At 52.1% G+C, this 22,959-nt stretch overlaps 1 protein-coding gene across 2 annotated transcripts; it reads left to right on the top strand.

Annotated features, from left to right (window-relative positions):
* Window positions 1-3,239: 3,239 nt before the first annotated feature.
* Tmem72 (transmembrane protein 72) lies at window positions 3,240-21,099 on the top strand. Of its 2 annotated transcripts, XM_010622475.2 has the most exons (5): window positions 3,240-3,552; window positions 13,572-13,638; window positions 16,515-16,586; window positions 17,634-17,773; window positions 17,915-21,099. In XM_010622475.2, exons 1-5 carry the CDS (start codon window positions 3,483-3,485, stop codon window positions 18,388-18,390), a joined length of 825 nt encoding a protein of 274 aa, XP_010620777.1. In that variant the 5' UTR covers window positions 3,240-3,482; the 3' UTR covers window positions 18,391-21,099. The 2 variants fall into 2 exon arrangements, with proteins under 2 accessions (XP_010620777.1, XP_019062825.1); XM_019207280.2 differs by lacking the exon at window positions 13,572-13,638 and having other exon boundaries at window positions 3,478-3,552.
* Window positions 21,100-22,959: the final 1,860 nt, after the last annotated feature.

Genomic DNA, 22,959 nt, shown 5'->3' with positions numbered 1-22,959 from the left:
TTCCTGACAGCTGCTAGAGAAGAGTACTTGGGACACAGTACATAAGACCTAGTAAGGCACTTTCAGACCCATTTCACAGCTAAGGAAAGCGGGACAGAGAGGGAAAGGATTCCCCGGGCCTCACAGCTACTAACCACAGGGGTGACCTCTGCAGCCATGACACACCCTGCTTCCCCATGCCGAGCTGCTGCTCAGCTTGGCCAGGTATCCAGGACTCTGGGAAGGGGCAGAGAGGAGCCAGGCAAGACAGGAACCCACGTCCATCTTGGTGCCCCTGGCCTGGAGTAGCTGTCTTCTGGGAGCACTGTTCCCAGACCACAGGTGTCAAGAATCACAGACTGTGGGTGCAAAAGTTCCATTTGGTGCTTGGGGACAATCTGCAGGGTCCCCCTCCAGGCATGCACAGGGCCCGGGGGAGTTAATCACCTCCCCCACCAGCACACACTCTCCTGGGTTACTGAGGGATGGAATTGATTCCCCTGCCTCCACTCAGAGCCTGCCGATGATCCCTGTCCCCAGACTCCAAAGATGAAACTGAAATTGCTCCTTCCTGTGCAATGGCCACACCGAACCATGGTCCCAGAGCACTCTGGTTCATTATCAGCTGTCCCTCCAACTGACTTCGGGGCTCAGAGTACTTTTTTGTGCCCTGGGCGGGTCCCTGCTTCCCTTCTGTGGCTCTGTCCTTGGCCCCCTGACCACCCCAGCCTTACTCCGGTACCATTCGGGACAGATACCGAGGCCTCAGTACCTTCTCATCCAGTTTCTGTTTTAGGATCTGTGCCCCTGGTTCTGGGAAGTCTCTCGCCTGAGTGCTGAGAGGTCTAGAAATTTGTTTACCAAGACATCTCTGGCCACCCCTGTGCTACAGAGCCTGCTACCTTGAGGCTTCATGTAGCCTATAGCTGTGTCCTCAGCCCTCCTTGTGGGCAGGCCCAGGTTTCTTAGAAGTTCTCAGTCTTCCCTGAGCCAGTGCAGGGGGAAAAGCCTCTCCCTTGAGGAAAGGCTGAGAGACACAGACCATGCTGCCTGCTGGACAGATGCTTTCTGCTATACTCAGAAGCCACATCCACACTGACCACAAGGAGTGGGTAGGTCAGCCTGTCCTGCGGTTGTCCTCTCACAGGCCACTACCTCCTGGTTCTGGACCCTACTCACTGTGGAATAGCTACCCCCAGAGGAGTGTCCGAGGAGAAGGACGTATCCTGTCCTCCAGCCCCTTGTGAAGACAGAGGGGCACTTCCCCTGGGGTCCCTGAGCACATGCCCTCCTGGGCGGTCAGGCCACACAGGGTCAGATACTCATCCCTAAACAGTGCCAGAGGATGAAGCAGACCAGTGTGGTAAACATACCCCACTAAGAAAAGTCCAAGGGGTCCCATGTCACACAAAACCAGTGACTGGTGACCAAAGCAGCAAGTGACCACTGTGGATGGCCAGAGTGTCCAGCCACTCAGAGAAAAGGAATCATGAAAAAGAGAATGGAGCCCCAGGTGCTGCCCCCAATCCCTGCAGCTTCCTCTCTTCAATTCAGTGTGTGCCACGGGGGTGGCAGAACAGCGGGATGCAGGGTATCAGGATGTGTCACAGCTTGCTGCAAAGGTGAGAGTCAGTAAATAATCTGGCAGTAGACCAAAGGCCTATGAATAAATAGTCCACGAAGCTAAGAATCCATAAAAGGTCTATGTCAAACCAAGGCAAGGTAGGAGAAATAAGGTAGGTAGAAAGGGACAAGGAAAATTATAATTTTAAAATTGTGTTTTTAATGAAAGTGAAAGTCTGGGACACAGATGTAGGCAAAAATTCCTTAAAGACACAGCACACCTGGGCCACTCCCTTTCCTTGCAATGGGCCTTCTTCCCCTTGAGTAGACCACCTGTCCACTAGAGACCTGGGCTTTCCTGTGGACAGGCTGTGTCCATCAGCTGTGGTGGCTGTCGCCCATCCCTGAGGAAGGACCACCATCTTGCACCTGCAACCAGATCTCTCCATGGGGTCACAGCTCCATAGATCTCCACCCTATGAATATCCCAGCCAGATCCCTTCCTGAGGCCCCTCTATGTTTCTCTACTGTGGATTTTAAATTCTGCCCAATGAACCTCTTTATATCTCCCACTGATGCATCCTGAATCCCCTTTTCCGTGTTGGAAGTCAGTGTACCTGCACCCTGACCTCACCCAGACAGACTGTACAGTGTGTGTGTATGAGAGGGGGCAGTAATGGCTTGTGTGTGGTGTGGGATGTAGTGTCTGTGTGTGTATGGTATATGTTGTGCCTGCGTGATGTGTGAGTGTGGTGCTGGGGATCCAACCTAGGGCCTCACACATGCTAAGCTGGAAACAAGCATTTCTAATGTTAACCCTGAAGACCACAGAGCACAGAGGTTCTTGAACTCGTTTAAGGGGGACCAACACTGAAAGGTGGGAATCAACCGAATTCATCGCACTACAACAACTGCAAAGGAAAGCGCCTTCTCACTGAATGTACAGTATCCTCAACCAGGATGATGCCTGCTCTGTTACCACCAAGGCAGTGAGCTTGCTCCTTGCCTTGTTGAGCCCACATGCACAGAGAACAGATTTTGTGGGGCACATGGCCGGACTAAAGCTTTAGGAGGACTAAAGCTCGCTGCTATTCCATACACTGCATCCGTTAGGCAGGTAGAAACCAAGGATTTTAGAGGGGGCCAATTTCAGAGGGCCCCAGTGCAGCCCTGCGGATGCTCTACAACAAGACTCCTCACCAAGCAGCACCTCCTTTCATTATCTGCAGTTACCAGTGCTCCCTATACCTTTGGTTCCCCAAGGTCACCCTGTCAGTGATTGACATAGCAACTCCCTTTGGGAGGAATGGTGGGATTTCCCCTCCTGTGTTGCTGCTACCTGTTGGGGATGAAGGACAGGACGGTCTCTGTGTGTTCTGGACAGAGCCCTATCTCTCAGAGTCTGGCTCCACCAGGCTAGAAAAGCTTCGGAGCTGGGCCTCCTGCAGGAGCTGTTTCTGTGAGTGATTTACAGACTCATCCCTCTCCTACCCACACATAACTAGATGGGCACTGGTGGTCACCTCTGGGCCCCTGGGGCCAGCAGGTGGGTGGCCCAGGTGTGACTTTCTGAGTAACACTGCCTGGTAAGGAAGGGCCCTGCTCCTCTCTGCGCCACTTCCTCCTCCCAGCCAGAAATGGTTAATTGCCAGCTCCAGGCTCCTGCAGCCCAGCCCTAATCGGCCTGATCTCGCTGTTGCTGGGCCAGCAGCTCCGGGCCAGGCTGGAGCATTCTTCCAAGGTAATGATTAAGCTGTGCACCTGACCAGCCAGGCTCACACCTCCTAGGCTGTGGTGGCCAGGACTGGCTGGGAAGGCAGATCCCCTCTCTGGGACCCACCAGCAGCCTCAGCTCCTGTCTGCCTGCACATATGGTCTTCCCAAGCATCCCTGGACTGTAGCCTGTGCTGCCTGCCCTCTGGACTCACTGCACCTCCACCATGAAGCTCTGGATGTTCTGGACTGGGCTAGAGTACACCTGCCGGATCCTGGGCATCACCACTGCATCAGGTAAGACCCCACCCAGACAACAGGCCAGCACCTGCTCTCTGTTCTCTAATTCCTTCCCATCCCCTTGGAAGCTCTGTTGCTCAAAGGAGCAGTGTGGAGCTGTCCTGAGTCTGGCCATAGCCCACCCTCAGCACAGCTACGGGACCCTCAGCACCCTCAGCTGCAGAGGGGCCTGCTCTGGGCCCCAACTCCTGGAGGGTAGGGAGGTGGGGTGGGGCTTGGGGTGAAGGTGCAAAGGGCAGACATGAGCATCATGCCTGTTTGTGTAGCTGTGAAGAGGGCTAAGTAAACTGTGCTTGCTCCAGAGCAGCTCTGCCCTGGGGGCACAGGCTGGGCATACCCCAGAGCTAACCAGAACACCTCAGAGGTCCAGTGTCCAGTGGGACTTGACCACAGAGTGCCCATGGGCTTCTGGAGTGAAGAGGGACTGGGCTGCAGACAGTTTTCACAGAAAAGCCTTCCCCTAGGGCAGAGCCCCCTTTGCTGGTCCCTAGGGACAGAATGTGTGCTGGGGACACAAGGAAGCAAAGCTTGCAGTTTCTGTCACTCAGGACCAGAAGGAGACACATGGCTATCCCAGCCTTCAGACAGAAGCTTCCTCAGGGAAGTCTCCAATTCAGATGCCAGCAGCCCCAGTCCCAGCCACGGCACTGACCTCTGCTGGATATTAGACCTTGGAGGAGCCACTGCCCCCTCCCCTGATGCACTTTCTGATCAGTAGGGTAGACTGTAAGCAGGTGTTTCAAGGATGCAATGCTGTGCACAGTTAAGAACTGAGGGTGAGGCCTTGGGGACTGGCTCAGAGCTGGGAGGATCTGGGCCAATCCCAGGGCACCTGGGTCAAGAGTCACAGGGGGAACCATAGAGAGGGTTTCTCCCCACTCTCCAGGCACAAGGTGGGGCTGCTGAGTTCCAGCAGGAGTTGTGACCTTACCCAAGGTCTGGCTGCAGGTCTTGGCCCCTGGGCTTTCCATAGTCCTGCCCACATCCTAGGGTAGGAAAGTGGGCCTGCAGAGACCCTGAGGGAAGAAGCTGGTGGAGGACCAGCCCACCTACTTGCAGAGCTACCATGTCACCTATACAGCGGGTAGCCACCAAGGACCCGCAGGCCAGCCTGGGCACAGGGTGCTAACTGGGCCTGTGTCCACATCAAGGTTAGAGTCCTGCTCTGCCATTGTCACTAGTGTCTACCAGTGACCAGGCCCTGGGCTCCAGATAGGTACATGATGCCCCTACCAGCTACCAGGAACCCCGTCCACAGAGCCAGGCTAGGCCCCTTTCAGGAAGCTGTGAAATGTGGGCCTCTGTCCTTCTAATAGATTGGAAAAGACAAGCCAAGAGGAGATTTATCTCATACAGGGTAAGGGTCTGCAGCCTCCCACAGCACCGCACTGCTCTTCCTAACCACAGTTTTACCTCTGCGCTGGCTGCTGGTAATGTGGAGAGGAACCTCCCAGCCAGCTTCAAGACCAGATCCAGGCTAAAAATAGGCCCTGTCTTCATCGCCTTCTAATGGCCAGGCTTTCAGAGAACCTCACGGGCTCTAGAGTGCTGGGAGTGCGGGGAAGAAGAAAGGCGTTGGTGCCCTCACTGCTCTCAAGTTCCCTTCTGCCTACTGGACCCCTGGCCTGTTTCCAGTGTATAAGATTTGCAAATTCCTTCTCCCTTAAGCCTCTTTTTCACTGAAATCCTCTGTTGAAAGGTTCAGGCTTCATTGTCAGGGCACTGCTGCTAAGGAGGAAAGGAGACTTCAAACAGAGCCGGTACTTGGGAGAAAGTCGGGGGAGTGAACCCGAGGTGGCCCAGACCCCTGCAGGTGGAGGGTGTGTACCAGGGGCTCAGAAGACTCGTCACCCAGGGCCCCTGAGTGCCAGCCTCTGCTGGCCCCTGCACACAGGATCCTGGCTGTCCCCAGACAGTGAGTGCCACTCACTGGGGAGTCCCTCTCCCCAACCTCTCAGGATGACACTCCTTAGGGTGGACTATGACCCATGGGCATTGTCGCCCATGCTGAGGTCCAGCCCATCCATACCTCATGTGCCTCTGGGGCACAGATGGAGCAGCGCCAGTGCCAAACAAGTATGAGCAGGTATGAGGCAGATTATGCCCAGCCCAGGCTGTAAAGTTGGGAAATTGTATGGCTTAGAGTAGCTACCAGGCTTACGGGTCATTTGTCACTGACCCACCCTGCCTACCCACACTGGGTCTGTGTGTCCCTCCCTGGCCTGGGCAGGTGTTGGGTGCATGTCCTTGTGTGCACGTGTGTGACCTCTGGGTGCCCCTGTTTCTGAGATGTGGCCCAATGCCACCCAAGAAGCCACCACCCTGAGGAGTGGCATTCGGAATGCCTTCCCGCTGCAGGTACCACTGCCTGTCACTCCCACGGAGCCCAAGCACACCTGATTGAGGATACAGACACCAAGACAACATGTACTCAGCCCAGGCAGTTCTGCCTGGGACTGGTCTGGATGCAGACTGACAGGACGGGGACCTGGGACACAGGTTTAACTGCTGGGTGTGGTGGCCCAGGCCCTCCTCCTCTGTCACATGGACAAGGCCCGTCCAGCAGGATGGGTGCCCCATGCTCAGGCTTCTCCCTGCCAAACCCTGGGGCTTTATTTCCCCTTCTTTGGTACTGGAACCTTCACTGAGCTACATTCCTAGCCTTTTTTTTTTTTTTTTAATTTTTAAATTTTGATCCAGACTCTGACTGAGCCCCTAAGTTGCCCAAGCTCAGCTTGAACTTGGCAATCCTCCTGCCTGGGCCTCTCAGAGCGCTGGAATTTGCAGACCTATACTAACTTGTCCAGTTTTGGGGGCTTTGTTTCATTCTTCCCACCTGCTCTGGTGGCTGATAACAGCAGTGTGGACCTGCATCTTTCCTGAGGGCCACGCTCTGTGCTGTGGCTTTAAATACAAGCTCTGTCTCTTCCTTAAAGCATCATCCTGTGCACCCTCACTCCTACTGTCCAGAGGGAAACTGAGGCTTGGAAGGTGGCACACAAGGCTCAAGGTCTCAAGACAGGGAGCGGAAGGAACGGTCCTACACTGACTGCAGACAGCTTCAGAGTCACTGTCTGGCCACGACACATAGATGCCTGCCATGTGGAACATAAGCCCACTCTACATGTGTGGAGAGTGAGGCTCTTGATGTTTGGGGCTTGGTAGAGGTTCCCGCATCCAGACACAGTTCAGGTGTGAGGACTCCAGACTAACTCGCCTCATGGCAGTGACACGGGGACTATCAGGAAAGAGCTCTGGTAGAAGGACATTTGCAGCAGCCCCTCCAGTCAGTCCAGTGCTCAGGCTCAAATGGGACCTCTTAGGGGTTGTTTTGTTCCAGGATTTGACCCATGAACCCGACTCTCCAAAAGACCAAGGCAGCTGCATTCTCCACAGCCACATGCGCAGTGCTTATTAATATAAATGTGGGCAGCACCCACAGCCTGGGCCCTCATTTGCTAAAGGGCACAGCAAATGTGTGGCCTGACCTTGGCCATGTTCAAAGCCTTCCAGGAAACAGTTGCTTGCTAAGTGACCCTGAACAGTAATTCATACACACACACACACACACACACACACACACACACGCATAGAGCCACTGACCACCTCCTAAACACCACCTGCCTGCCAGGGATCCATCTCCTGTTGTGACCGTGCCACCCATGCTGTGTTTCCGATCTTCTGGTGACAGTGGTTGGTTGTTTGTCTTTCCTGATCGAAGGGACTGGATGAGTAAACGGAATCTCCCTCCCGCTGAGAGCAGCATTCCTTTCCTTCCTTCTCATGTTCAAAACATGAATCTGGAGTTCACTTGCGACTCACTGAGCAGGCAAGCACCTGCTGGTCTCTCTGTGTCATGGATATTTGGCAGGACTTTAGCTTCAGGGGGCTGTACCCAGTGACCAGGGAGCCAACCTGGGGACCAAACAGCCCAGCCACCGTGCTATGAGTGTGTCCTCCTCACTCAGTGTGTGACCCTTCATGTGCCACCCGAATTCTGTAAGCTTCAACTTCCTATCCATGGGTGGGGACAACTGTAGGGCCCAACCACAGAGTGGGGCAGCTGCCAATGGCCCACAGTCCCCGCTCCACTCACATCAATCCCAGAGGTGCAAACAGGGCACAGGAAATGCACAGGATACATGAGACTGGAGGGAGGGAGCCAGGCACTACAGGTCAGAGGCTAGGAAGGAACAGGAGCCAGGTTGCAAGAGGCCCCCAAAATTCATATTTTGAAGTCCCTGTAAGAGAGGTTTTCAAGGGTTCTCCAGAGTCACAGTGAGAACCCAGTGCTCTGTGAGCAAGTGGACCTCAGGAGACACAGCAGCTGGCACTGAATCCTGGACCTTTCAGCCTCCAAGATGATGAGAACTAAATGTCTACCGTGTAAATCATTCAGACTGTGGTAATTTGTTAGCAGCCAAAAGGATTAAGCCACAATATTAACAAACTAAACAAGAAAGGCTGTTATCACCTTAGTGGTACAAAGGAAGCTTTTGCCCAGATCCAATATTTTTTCATGATAAAAACATCAGGAAGCCAGCAACAGAAGGAAACTTCCTCAGCCTAAAAAGGGAATCTATGTCTTAGACACTTTTCTCACCTCTGGGACAAATACCCAACATTCACAACTTAAAGGAGGAAGAGTTCATTTTGGCTCATGCTTCAGACCATGCTCCACAGCCCCCAGGAAGAAACAGCAGGGTGGAAGGGCCTGGTGAAGGGTCCTGGTGGAGGAGAAACTGCTCACTTCTCGATGAACAGGAAGCAGAGTGCAGAGAGGAGCAGGGAAGGGTGACAGGCCCTTCCAGGCCACACCCACATGGCCCACCTCTTAGGACCAGACTTGGCCTCCTAACAGCAAGTCTGTTACAGTACCCTTAATCTAATCAACTTTCAAAAGCCGTACCTGTGAGCACTTGAGGCTTTGGGGAACATTTTAGATCTCAACCATCAGAATGTACAAAAAGCATTCAGTTACTTCAGAGGACCAAATGCCTTTCTCCCAAGACTGGTGAAAAAACAAGGCTGTTCACTGGCACCACACCCCACCAGCACTACACTGGGTCTTTTAGCCAGTGTGTCCATGCAATGAAAGAAACAAAATGCATACAGCCAGGCAAGGAAAAAGAGAAACTCTATTCACAGATTACATGACCATCTGTAGATAAATCTGATGGAATCTACTCCCAGAGCCACAAGAACTAATAAAAGGTTTAGCAAGGTTACCAGAGGCAAGATCAATATGCAGACATTCCTTATTTAACAACCGAGTTCCATTCCCATGACTGTCATCAAATGAATTGATTGCTAATGAAGCATTGTATACAGTATGTACATTACAATATTCAGAACAAAGAAATGGTCAAAGGAAACTCTACCTTGGTGACTTTGCTTTTATTTGCATAACTCTCACATGCAGTACTATAATGTATAACAGAACATAAACCTGTAGTACTGTACTGTACAGTACAATAAAAAAATTACAATACTGCATAACAAATAAGGTGTACTACACAAAAAATATATTAACACTCAACAAACAAGATGTAAGAACAGTACAAAAATAAGACGGGTCATAAGTCTAAGCAGTGAACAGTAAGTCTGAACAGAGTGCCTCAGTCACAAGTGTAAACAGTCATTAAACAGGTGGGTCATTAAATGAGGAATGTTTGTACAACATTCAGTTGTATCTCCACACACCAGCAAAGATTAGAAAATGAAAATATTTAAATACAATACAAAAATATGAAACACTTAGAGATGAATTGGACAAGAGATATCTTTAAAAACCTGTCTACCAGAAAACAAAAGGCATTGCTAAAAACTTATGAAGCAAAGAAGACTTAAACCCTAAATAAATGCAGAAAATATATTTTGTCCATGGATCAGAAGACTTAATATTGTTAAAAACTTTAATGTAGAATCAATAAAAGTCTCAGGAGGTTTGACATTGAGAAAGTTGACTGCTGTTTCTAAAATTCACACGGAAATGTAAAAGGCCTAGTATAGTCAAAATAACTATAAAAGCAAAGCACAGTCAGAGAATTAATATTGACCTGCTTTTAAGTCTTATTTTAAAGCAAAGAAACCAAGATAGTGCAGTATTAATGCAAAGAAAGACAAGTATATCTGTGAGACAGAAAAGAGCCCAGAAATAACCTTAGATGTGTTCAAATAACCAAGTTTTGACAAAAGTACAGAGGCAGTTCAGTGTGATAAATGTAACTTTTGACCACCAATGATGGTGGAACATTGAATATTCACTTACCAGTGAACTTCTGTGTGTACTTTCTACCATATACCAAAAAGGGTTCAAAATGGATCATAGACCTACATGTAAAACCTGAAACTACTAAAGTCAATAGGATGCAGCTCGAGTGATGGGTTTTGTGGGGATTTCATCAGACACAAAGTTCAATCCATAAAAGAATGGATACATTGGATACCATCAAAATTTTAGGCTTTTCTCTTCAAAATATGCTAGGGCAGTGAAATGTGAAGCCAACGAAGATGGCAGATAAGAACATGGAAAGATGTTCCCATCATTAGCCATTTAGGGAAATGCAAACTCAGACCATCATGAGGTGCCACTGAATATCTATTAGAGGGGCTGGAATGAACAGGCTGCCCCCCCATGCCAAGTGCTGCCCTGTAGATGAGGGCATGAAACTCACTCTATTTGTGGGAATGCACAGTGGCGTGATCACTTTGGAAAAGATTGGACAGTTTCTCCCAAGGTAAATATACACCTGTCACAGGATCCAGCCAGTCCACAGAAAGGCATTTACCCAAGAGCAAAGGAAGCAATTGACCCTGCAGAGAGCACCATAAGTGGCCATCGCAGCCACATTTAGAGTGGCAACCCATGTGCCTATATGTAGGTGCGTTGGAAGAAAACTGATGCCTCTCCTCCTGGGGATACCACTCAGCAAGAGAGATGTGACCTTCACACACATGCTGAAATATGCATGAATCTGGAAATAATTGTGCTGGAGCAAGAAGATAGCCCAAAGATGAGTAGTGTACATACTGTTGACTCCATTGATTTAGGCTGGTGGAAAATACACACTTATCTCCAGCAACACAGAAGGCTGGGATGGTAGGGCTACAGTGATAGAGCAGAAAATTTGAAGGAAGGCTCATTCTCCTGATTGTAGCTGTATGGGTGTGGACAAATGTTAGTGCTTGTCAAGATGCTCTTTGCATAGTGTGGTGTGTGCAGGGTGAGTGCGCCACGACAAAGCCATCCTAAAGGGGATATGCTCTGTAAACACTGCCAGAACTCCACACTTTGCAGGCCATAGCTTTGCTATTCTCACATCAGGGGAACAGGCCAGAGAGTGCTGCTGCAATAGGCAGATGTGCGTCCCTGCCTGGGGGTCAGACAGCCTATCCAGACTTGTGCTGGGGTGAAAGGGTGGCCCTGCTCTGTGAGCCCCTTGAGCTCCTGCAGACTAACCTGGGTGTGCGCTCAAGACAGTGTCTCTGGAGCCATTGAATGTCTGTGTTTGTGTCACATCTGATAGCACCCCAAGATCCAAAGCAAGTCACACTACTGAGCACAGATTTTGGGAGTGAGAAACAACTTTGCCCTGGTGCAAAGGATGTGGTCCATCCCCAAGCACTGGGGATGCTCCCATCCTTGGCCTCTCTCAGATTGTTGATCTGGACTGTCTGCCCAGGTTCAGACGGACACTTCCTATGCAGGCCTGTGCTTTCCCCACCCCTAGCACAGAGAGGACATCAGATTCTCTGGGGTTGCAGCCCCAGCAGCCCCCAGCTTTGGACTCTGACAATGAGAACGGTCATGGATGCCAGGGTCAGGAAGGCATTAAGGGTGATGCAAACTGCATACTCTTTCACAGATGCAGGCATCTACTGTCTAGACCAACTTGGAGCTCCCTAAGGGGCTCACAAGACCCCAGCAATACCATCTACATCCCTGTCCTTCCCTGACCACTGCTACCACCATCACTCACTTCCAGAATGGGGGTTCTCCCTGTCCTGTGCCCCTGTGAACCTGGGCAGGTGCTATACTCTGGGGTCCTGCTGAGCTTTTCATAAGTACAAGGGCTGCCTGTTCATGCCCAGGAGAAATGCAGATTGAATGAGAGGCACCTGGAGGCCTCTGCAGGTCTGGTGTGTGGTGGGACCAGGTGGAAAGTGGCACAGCCAGGGAGCTACCAGACCCAGACACCTCTGGCTCCCATGCCTGCCCACTGGAACAGCTTCCAGGCACCAATGCTGCACAACAGGAGAAGGGCTGGGCTCCAAGACCCTTCCTGTCACCTGACAGTCACCTGTCCCAGCCCACACAGCTCTGCCAGACTGTGGCTATGGAGGGAACCCTGCCCACCCATGGAAGGCACAAGCCCAACCCTGAGTCAGACACTCTTCCTGAGGCCCAGGCCCCATCCCTTCGTGGGGAGTCCTCCTTCTGCAGGTAGGGTGAGCCCTTCATACCAAAAATTAACAAGTGGCTTGGCCACATACCTGTGCAGTGCTCACCAAATTCTCAGCCTTTCTGTTCCTCAGGTACAATGGGAAAACTCAATCCTAAGACAGAGCAACTCAGCTATTAACTGAAAATGTGAGGTTGAAATGCAGCATCTGACTTGGACCTCCTTGACTGGTTGGCCAGTTTGCTGACAGTCTATGCCTCAGTTCCTCTGCTGTAAAATGGGGGTGACTGTTGGGACGATCAGTTGAGTTGGTAAATGGTAGGCTCTGCAACAGGGCAGGATGCATAGTGACTGCTGGATGAGTGTCTGTGACTGCATAGCACACACACACACACACACACACACACACCTGCTCATGCGACATATTCTTATACATGCATGTTCATTTGCACAATCACTTACTCGTTCATCCTGGTGGGTAGTAGGCCTGGGGCCCTGTATCCTGCTCTGTATCGTCTGCTCCCAGTACAGGTAATGTGTTGAAGGTGGTGAGCCTTACTGTGCCCTGTTGTGACATGGGAAGGCTGGGAGCAGGTGGGTGATTTGTGTGTGCATGCGTGTGACCTCTGAGGTGCTCATCAGCAAGTGTGACACCCTGGTGGACACTGTCATAGCCTTGCCTAGCACCAGCAGCCAGGCAGGAGATGGGGTGGAGAGCACACTCTGTCCTGTGGCACAGGAAGGGATGTGAACCTTCCATCCAACATTCAGGCAGCACCACCATCCCATCCCTGCCTGCATCAAGGAGCTTGGCTCCCCTCTCCCAGTGATCCCCCAGAAATGACTATGGGGAGTGGGCAGCTCCTCTCTGATATGCAGAGGTGGCACCTCAGCAGATGAAGGGCCAAGGAAGGGGAGCTCACAAGGTGTCCCTGTGAGCAGAAAGGAAGGCCCAGGACACAGGGAAGCAGCATGGAAGAGGAGAACACTGGATCCTTCGGTACGAGGCAGGCTGGACACATGTACAGCAGTGTCACCAGAGAGAAACACAACTGTGTCACAAGAGGCAGAGCTGGCTGTGCAGGAGCCCATCTGCTATTCCTGCAGCCTCCTGAACCCCAGCTGGACAAGTCAGAGCTATGCTGGCCTGTGAAGAGTGGCCAGAGCAGGAGTTAGGGCTCCCGAGCCCTGGCACTGGTCAGCACCAGGCCCAGCACCATGAGTGGGTGAATGCAGCTGACTGGTCCATGAGAGACAGAGAGGCTGTGCTAGCAGCCAGCACAGTGAGGGGCCAAGTCTGGCTTGACCACACACTGAAGCCCACCAAAGAGAACAAGACAGTGGGGTCTTGAAAGGACAACAGGTGCAGGGCAACAATTGCATATGAAGAACAGGGAGCCTCTGGGGTGTTCGCACCATCAAGATGCTCTGAGAAAATAGGAGGGGATGGCCCCTGGGGCTCTCCCATCCTTCCCAGCCCCAGATTCTAGTACCATGGAGAAGAAATGACCAACCTCAGCCCTGGGAGACAGCTCCCCGTGTCCAAGGGCATCCTCAGGGCAGTAACACAGTATGGGCACCCAGCAACTCTACCTCTCCTCTGCTCCTCAGTGTTGATTGGCGTGGGCACCGAGACCCTCCTCCAGGGGCAGTTCAAAAGCCTGGCCTTCTATCTGCTGTGAGTATGTACACCCAGTGCTTCCCGCTACAGGGCTGCCCACTCGCCCCACACCTGTCGACCTGCACTGACCCAGAGCTACTGACTCCCTCCCAGAGTGGGGGAAGTGCAGGAGGCTCCTGGTTTAGACGACCATCCCTTAAATCAACCAACGATCCCTCTATCCACTCACTCATCTACTGACACATCCACCCATCTATCTATTCATCCATTCACTCACTCACTCATTCACTCACTCATCCATCCATCCATTCTACCACTCATCCATCCACCCACTCTCATCCATCCATCCACTCATCCATCCATCTATCCATCAATCAACCACTCATTCACTCACCCATCCAACCACCCATCCACTCATCCATCCATCCATCCATCCACCCACCTAAGCATCCCTTTAATCATCTCTTTATTTAGCAAACATCTACAGAGCTCCTATCTGGAAGGTGGGGAATGGGGTCATAGGCTGTACATTTGGGCTCCCCAGCATGCCAAGTGTAGCTCAATGTCTTATTTACATCACCTTATTAAACTCTGATGGCCCCCAGTCCATGGGAGGCACACCGGCTTGGTTGTGCAGAGGAGGAAATTCAGAGGGAGCAGGAACCAGCCCACATCAGCAGGCTCTGAGTAGTAAGTAGGTCCAGGTTCTGCAGCCCCCTGTGCTTTCTCCTCTGCCGCAAGCTACTCTGACAGGAAGGAGACCACAGTGTAGCGATGCCTGATATCTGACCTGGGGTGCCCCTCCCAAAGTCCTCCTGGCCACCTCCTCCTGGTGGTAGAGGAAGCTACTCCTTCCAACCCACAGATGCCCATGGGCTCCAAGCTGAGAGCTGCAGTGGCCTGCCAGGTCCTAGTCTGTGCCTTTCACCCACCCCCACCCCATGTGGCTCCTGCATCATAGTAGCTGCCAAGGCCTGAGCAGCCTCACCCACTGCAGCACCTCTTCTGCCCTTGGGCCACGCTCTTCACCCCATCCACACAGCACCTCCACACATGAGTCTCTCTGAAGACCTCAATGGCCCCCTCCACCTCAGTTCGCAGCATATTTCACACCACTTAGTTATAGCCTTGAATATCCATACCACCCACTGCCAAGCCATGGGACGTGGGTGTCAGCCCACTGTGGAGTGCCCAGGCTGACTCCCCACCCCAAGTCCCCAGCTTCAGACTGAAGTCCCCTCTGCGTGAGGTGGCTTTTCTTGCTTTACTGCCATCCATACCTTCTGTCCTGGCCTCTGCACCAGGCTCTGTGGACCCTGGTATTAATGCAGATGTCACCCTCCTGGCCCTGCCTCTCCCTGCCTGCTCCATGCATCTCAAGGAGACAAAGGCCCCTGCTCCTGAGCCTGAACCTCCATGCCCTTCACTCCAACCCCATGGGCAACACCCTGCCAACACCAGACAGGAAATCTGCAGGAGCCTCTTGGTTCTGCAGCCTCAACTTCCCCTCCACCCCAGGAGGCAGAATCACACTCTGCAACTGCTTTGCAAAGCCCAGGCCTTAGTGTGCTTCTTAGTCACTTGCCTCTGGTGCCTGAGCACTGGGTTCAAGTCTTGCTCCTGCTCCTGACCAACCTCGTGGCCATAGCAGCAGGCTGGAGCTTTCTGCGTCTCAGTATCCTCATCTGAAGGTAAACTAGAGGTGGTTAGGTTGCTAGGACCAAGGGAGTTGATGTTTGTAAAGCTTTTATTGTGCTTGGCACATAACAATCACACCAGAAATGTTAGTTATCATCATTTTAAAACTAAAGTTTACGAGTTGGACAGACACTGGGGGCAGCACAGAGAGGGGAGAAGGTAGATATTAAACTCTCCTCAGTGAGAGAGGGGTGGGGAGCAGGAGTAACTGACATTTACATAGTGGTTATCACATGCCAGCACAGTCCCAGGAACCTTATAAACATCAACTCACAACTTACAGGGTTGAAGCACTGTGATTACCTCAGCTGATAGAGAGGAAAGCGAGTCACAGAAAGTTCAAGCCTTTTACCCATGTCACACAACTGATTGGAACCAGGCAACACCCGTGGCCTTAAGGGGACCCTGTCCCAGAGCTGTCCCCCCTGCAACGAGCATCTCGCCCACTCACTTATCCATTCATCCCATGGCACATTCATGGAGCACTTACCCAAAGGAGTGGGCATAGCCAGGGCACTCCCTGTAGTTCACAGATGGCCATGTGCTTTAGCACAGAGAAGCAAGACATCACCAGACAGATGAGGGAGGAAGAAGAGGCCTTTTGAGAAGGATGCCAAGGTCCTGAGGCACCTGATAGCTCCCTGTGCACTCAGGAAATATGGGAGTCAGTAAACAACTTGGAAGGATGATGAGAGATTTGGTTCTGTGGGCCAGCAAGTCTCTCCAAATCATTGAGCAACATTCTCCAAGGTACTGGTACATAAGGTCCAGGGAAGAGGTGCTTGAATCTGTGATTTAGCATGCATGCAGGAGGTCTGACTAAAGGGTCCCTGAACATGGGCACTCTGGATAGGGAGGTGTAAGAATAGACTCAGTGTCAGAAGGGGCCAGCATCCAGGTGTGACCATGGAGGAGCAGAGACAGGCCTGGGATGGGGAAGGCCAGGCCGGCTGGGTTCAGACAATGCCATGGGGCTAGAGAGGCTGGGGTGGCTCTGGAGGTTTGAAGGACACAGCCTATTCTCCCAGTGACTGGATGTGGGAGAGACAAAGGAGTTCAGGGTCCATGGGTCTACACCTTCCTGCCAGGTGACTATAGCAGAGATGCTGCTGCTGGTGACACTACCTCCTAGCAGGCCGTGGCACCAGGCAGCACGAGGGATGTGGTTTGGGTGGTGGAAGTTCTGCCAGAAGTCAAGGGACATGCAGGGGTCACAATCACCTGTCCCCACACAGGTTTATAGGTACTGCCGTGGCCATGTGTGAAGGGGCCTACTTTGTGGTGCAGCTGCTGGCCATCTGCTTTAAGTAAGTGTCCCCAGATGTGGCCCCACCAAAGTCCACCCAGACCCCAGATCTTCTGCCTCTGTGGCTAGCATGGATGAGAAGGGGCTGAGCTCCTCCCTTTCCCTACTCTCAGCCAAGGAACCAAAAGTCAGATCTGTCCAGGGCCAGCCACACCCCAGTCCCGGAACAGCCCAGGAACAGACCAGGGGCCCAGTGTCCAGCCATCCCTGGGTGAGGACCCAAGGAAGGGCAGCAGGGGAGCAGGGCTGGGTGCAAGTACCAGGACAGGTCGGGGGCTATGAGACTCTGCCAGGAGGCCCCACTGCCACCCTGCCAATTCCCAGGGGGGAAGAAACAGTCAGAAGCTGGACCCAGACCTCCAGGTCCCATGTGGCCATCAAGAAAGCCAGGCCTTAAGCCCTGCTGCTCCACCTACTGCCCAGAGCCATGTTCTGAGCGCAGCAGTAACCCCAGTGCCCTTCTGGCTGCACCCACTGATAGAATCTGGGGGAAGAACCATGGGTGTGGTGTGAAAGAGCATTTGACAGCTTTGTAACTGAACACACACACACACACACACACACACACACACACACACACACACTCTGCCAGCAGGGGGTAGCAGGGAGCCAAAGCACAGGACTGGATGATCCTGGCCCACACCACTTCCCCAAAGCCAGCCTGGGCCTGGAGCTGCTGGCCACCAAACCCATCCATGGTCTTGTATGCCTGTGAGGAAGGAACCCCTTTCCTGCATCCAAGTGAGCAAGGCACAACTCACCAACCAGGCCCTGAGGGCCAGGCAGCCCTCATGCACACACCTCCCCTCTGCTTCAGACTTCCCATGGGACCCTGTGCCTCCCATTCACTTTCCTCTGCCCTTGGCCACAAAGACAGAGCAGGCAGCCTTTCTGGAGGGGTTTGGCTAGCCCCACTGCGGGACCACAGGGAGGACCCTAGGCATCTGTGACGCCAGCCGATGAGGTGTTCAGACAGGCCACTGCAGCAATCTGGCCACAGTGTGCCTACCAGGCTCTCCAGGCCTTGCTAACCCTGCCTCCCTCCCAGGTGCCAGCAGGGGTCCCTGGCCCACTCTGCCAGGGAGAAGGCCCTCTGGCTGGGCTGCTTCCAGAAGTTCCTGGCCTACATGCTGCTGTCAGTGGCCTGCTTCCTCCACCCTGTGCTGGTGTGGCATGTGACCATCCCAGGTAGGAAAGCAGGAAGGGCAGGAAGGGGGCCTACTCAGCCTGGGCCTGCTTATACCTGACAGTTGGGAGGTTGTGGGAGAGCCTGACTCCTTGGGGGAGCTCGGGCTCTATGATGTCTCACCCTGCCCCTGGTGTCACCAGGCTCCATGCTCATTGTCACCGGCCTTGCCTACTTCCTGCTGAGCAAGCGCAAGAAGACCAAGGCCAGGGCTTCTGGGCCAGCTGCCCCTGAGCAGTACACAGACCCCTCGGGCAGTGCTGTGAGTACCACAGGCTCCGGGGACATGGAGAAGACCTACACCTTCCATGGGGCCCTCACGGGGACGTCTGGCTCCCTCTTCACCCACATGAAGAGCCTCCTGTGGGGAACCCGGGGAACTGGCAGCCTGCTGCACCCTGACACCATGACCGAGCTGCCGCTGCAGGCTGCAGATGGCCTGGCCAAGAAGAAGCAGGTGCACTTCCAGGACGACGCAGTCAGGATCATCCCATCCCTCGCCGAGGCCCTGGATGATGGGGACAGTGAGCCAGAGACCACCTCCGACACTGCACCCATCATCCCAGTCTCCCAGGCCCCGCGCCTGCTGTCCTCACTCGAGGCTCCCAACCTGTACTGAGCAGCACGGTGAGGGAAACTCACAGTCCATGGCCAGTGCTTCCTGTCATGCACAGAGGACGGAGTCTTCATGGTCAGGTCTTCCAGGGTGACCAGACACCCCGTGGTGGCCAGACCTTGGAGCCATTGGGGCCATTGGGGGTGTGGTGGCCAGGAAGTCACCAGTTAGCACAGGGTCCTCCTTCTCCACCATGGATGGGAAAATCCTTGCTGTGTCCACACTGGCTGCAGGGTCACTGTGTCTGCTCCAATGAGACAGGGGATGTTGTCCTGACAGACTCCACCAGGCTACCCCTGCTCCCAACCTGGAGCCTCTGCTGTGACCCCAGCTCTGAAAGCTGAAAGGGACAAAGTGGCCTCCAGAACAGATGTGGGGGTCAAAGGCAGGTGTAGGTGTAGAAGGCAGCCATGGGTCCCAACCAAGATGGTTTCAGTGGGGACAGAAGCTACAGACTCCAGGGCCAGAGCAGCTGCCAGGAGCCTCATTTTGAATCACAGAGCCACCAGGGGCCACTGCCACCCTGGACATTGCTCACTCAAGAAGCACGGCTAAAGTCTTCCCAGCTCTGGACCTCCCAAGAGCCCAAGTGGATGAGAGTCCGTCATGGCCTGCAGGGCTGCTGTGTGCCTGCAGGACCTGGGGTGGAGCCCAGGCAGCCACAGCAGAAGTAGCCTTTCCATGTGGGTGCCAAGAGGTGGACAGGTGTATACACAGGGCTGTTCTCAGTGAGAGGGAAGAAGGCAGAGAGGGAAGAAGAGGACAGGATGGTGGTGGGTGGGCCAGGTCTGTGCTTTGGGCTGGGGAGGGGAAGCGAAGCTGAAGGAAGAAAGGAGTCAGAACCAGATATTTCTTAGTAAAGGACTTGCAGTGTCCACTTCTGAGAGATGCATTTGTCCTTGAGGCCCCTGCAGGAAAAGCAGCCTGCTCCTCTCGGGCAGCCAGAAGTGGCTGTGGGAAGGGCTTGGCGAGCCTCGGATCACCGGCTTCGAAGTCTGCAGGCTCTCTTCAGGCCCTGTCTGTGCCATAGGCTTTTCAGTGCCCCTACGTGTTGCCTTTCTTGTAAAGATATAAAAATGAGGCCCCATGGAAGCTGACAGTGTCCATCACTTGGGTCCCCCTGCAGTCACCCACCTTCCTCTCACATCCAAGGGCCAGGGGCTGATGGATGCATCCCCAGCAGCCCTTGGTGGGAGGACAGCAGGGTCTGATGGTGTGCAGTTGCAGTCGGGAGAACAGATGGTATAGGAAATGGGTCAGGCAGGCGGGGTCTCGCCCATCACACATGGATCCCTCGCATCTGAACACCATCACCACACCCCTGTGACACAGGAGTGGTAGGCCCTTGAGTGACATGGCAGCCCCATCTCTGGGTGACTAAGAACAAATCTGAAGGTGTGAGCTCAGAGATGTGTCATAAACATGTCAGAGGGAGGCTTGCATTGGCAGCTCCAGGTGACATCTAGGTTTCATGGGAACTGTCACCGGTTAATGGGAGTCTGCTCTGGGTGCAGCATTAGATAGCAATGGTGATGGCAGCTAGGTTAGCAAAGTGAAGCTCTCAGTCTTCTCTCAAAAAAGAAAAAAATCATAAACAGACCAGGATCCTCACTGGGTCACTGGGCCAGATGAGAAATAACCTCTCTTCATGAACAGGGGAGCACACCCAGCTCCACCGGGCCCTTGTCTAAGCACTCACATCCAAGCCTCATCCCCTGGTCTCCGCACAGCAGTTGTGGAAATTACCTCAGCCCTGCAGAGAAACAGTGACCCTACAGTGACTATAGTCCTCTCTCAGCACAAACCAGAGCTGAGGCTTTGTGGAGTGGGACAGAGTGGCTGGCAGGACAAAGCATACTGGGCTGGGCCACTTATCTGCCACTGGCATAGCCCCATCTGCCACTAACACATGTTCCTGGCCTTTTTCAGTTGCTGCTGTTTACACAGGAGAACCTGGACCTGGGGTGTTAGGGCTGGGCAAGGGCTATAAATCTACAGATCCTGGTCACAGGGAGGGCACTACATCCAGGGCATCATCCTGGGGAGGGTCCTGTTGCCAGCCCAGTGATACAGAGCCACGGGGAACCCAAATCCTGAGGATCCAGGCCCTGGAGTCCTCTTAGCCTGACCTTATTTTTGTGTTTATTGTTTGGTTGGTTGGTTTAAATTTTCTTAAGCGTCTTTATTGAAATACAATTCAAATATATCATAAAATCCACCTGTTTAAAGGATATAGTTAAATGATTTTTAATATATTTATAATCTAAGTTCACCACAATCATTATCATTAAAATTCAGATTTTCATCTCCAGAAAAAGAAACCCATGGCAGTACCTATTAACTGTTCCTCACTGTTTGTCTCCTGCCCTATGCGGCCACTGATATCTATTTTTTATAAATAATGCCTTTTCTGGGCATTTGCTATAAATGGAACCATGCAATAACATGTAATATGATCCTTTTTTTAGTAACATCTGTCTCTTTATTGTTATTCTCTATTAGTAAGTTGTTCTCATGCTTTAATTCCTTTAGTTGTGTGGACACATTCACAACAGTCACCTGGAGTTGTTGACCTACACCTGGGCCCCCTCAGAAGCTGGGTTTCTTGGCTGTTTTTCCACTGAATGTCATGATTTGTTTCTTTTCATATCTCAAAAATTTGTTCTTAACAACAGACCTGGATATTTGGGATAAATATGTGGTGACTCTGGATACTGGTTCTTCATTTGTGTGTTTACTGATATAGTTTGATGAATTCTGTGAAATCAACTTATTTTTCCAGAATATTCCGCCTTTTTCCTTGTTTCATCTTTTAGCATAGTTGTCTAGAGATTTCCCCTGGGTCTGCCATTTATTGGTCAGAAGTTTTCATTGCCCTTGGAATTGAGACCTATTAGATACTTAGCTTGGGCTCTTCTATCACAGATCAAGGTGTCCACACTTGTCCCTACATTCAGCCAGGGACTCATAGCTTGGATGTCCTTTCTCTGACCACAACTGAGAGGCATAACATTTAATGCTATTTGCCCAGTGCCAGGAGTGTGTGGGATTTTATTTTTAAATTTCTAGGAGTTGCTCTTGCCCAGAGTTTGGTCTGAGGCTGTGCTTAAGGCCCCTGTGTCAGAGAGCCCAGACTCTGTGTGATTGGCTCTGTGTGCAGATAGGACTCACTTTAAACACTTTCTCATCACTGGGACTCAATACTTAAAAACCACAACTTGACAAAGGCATTTATTTTTGGCTCACATTTTCAGTCTGTGGTGGTTGGCTCCAGGGCAGGGCACAGGGAGAGCGATAAACTTGTCCAGTGACCCATGTCTTCCAACCAGGCCCCACCTCCTAATAGCTACAAGCCCAGTCACCTTCTAAGGTCCACCTATAAACACAGGAGGCCTCAGGACATCTCAGTGTCAACCACAGCAATGAACCTTCTTGCAAAGCAAAGGTGTCCTCTAGGGAAGCAGGTGCTGTACCCTCTCTGTTACCCAGACCCTTGCCCAGGAGAGGGAAACCAAGAAGGATGAGGACTATTCAGCCTGGAGAACAGCTTTGTCCACAGTAGGGTGTGGGGGAGTCCAAGTATGGAGATCATGGGGTGATGGATAGGTGCTCATAACACTTCAATTCTGGAGCAATAAGCACAGAGGAAAAATGATGACAAGTTGCAAGCCAGGCCAGGAGGTTGTGGGGAGGGGCTTTGCTGCCAACAGGGTAGGCTGTGGGCAGTCTTGAGAACTGTCACTGTTACGGTGGCTGAGATTTAGTAACTGCTCTTCAGTGAGAGCTCCTCCACTTGCCATGTGCCCTTAGAACAAGCTCCAGAGATTGAAATGACTGACATGTGTAAATGTCTTGGTCATTTTCTTTGGCACTGGGACAGAATATCTGACACCCACAATTTAAAGGAGAGATTTATTGTGGCTCATGTTTTAAAAGTTTCAATCCTGCCAGGCATGGTGGCGCACACCTGTAATCCCAGCACTCTGGAGGCTGAGGCAAGAGGATCGCTATGAATTTGAGACCAGCCTAGGCTACATAGTGAGTTCCAGGTCAGTCTCAACTACATAGTGAGACCCTATCTCAAAAGAAAAATTAATTAATTAATTAATTAAAGTTTCAATCCTTTCATGGTCAGCTCTGAGGCAAAATGGCATGGTGGAAGGGCCTCAGGAGTGCAGCTGCTCACTCCATGGTAGTTAGGAAGCAGCGAGAGAAGGGAGGAACCAGGAAGGGTAATAAATCCTTCCAAGCTGCACCCCAACATCTTTTTCTTCTCTTGTCAAGCACCACCTCCTATCCCCAAGCCAGCTGTAGGTCCCCACAATCCAACCAACTTCTACAAGCCCAGCGTCTTGAGTGCGTAAGGCTTTGGGGGCCATTCAGATCTAAAACATAACAAAAATTCCCCAAGTCATTATTTTGTTAGGGAGAGGGTTCTCAGCTACTCTGAGTCCAGAAGTGCTGCCTGCTCTTGACTTGTTTGTTTTTGCCATAACCATGACAAAATGGAGCACATGGATGAGAACTTGGACCATCAAGAGCCAAGACACAGGCTAGATCCCTGTGTCTGCT

This window comes from Fukomys damarensis, unplaced genomic scaffold (genome assembly GCF_012274545.1).
Source record: "Fukomys damarensis isolate Sample0158 unplaced genomic scaffold, DMR_v1.0_HiC HiC_scaffold_1, whole genome shotgun sequence".
NCBI lineage: Eukaryota > Metazoa > Chordata > Mammalia > Rodentia > Bathyergidae > Fukomys > Fukomys damarensis.
This window is presented reverse-complemented; position numbering and strand designations above follow the sequence as displayed.

Coding starts and splice junctions, on each gene's coding strand:
- Tmem72 (XM_010622475.2), top strand. CDS start 3,483: ATGAAGCTCTGGATGTTCTGGACTGGGCTAGAGTACACCTGCCGGATC. Junction 3,553..13,571: donor GGGCATCACCACTGCATCAG/GTAAGACCCCAC, acceptor TCTGCTCCTCAG/TGTTGATTGGCGTGGGCACC. Junction 16,587..17,633: donor CTGCTGGCCATCTGCTTTAA/GTAAGTGTCCCC, acceptor CCTCCCTCCCAG/GTGCCAGCAGGGGTCCCTGG.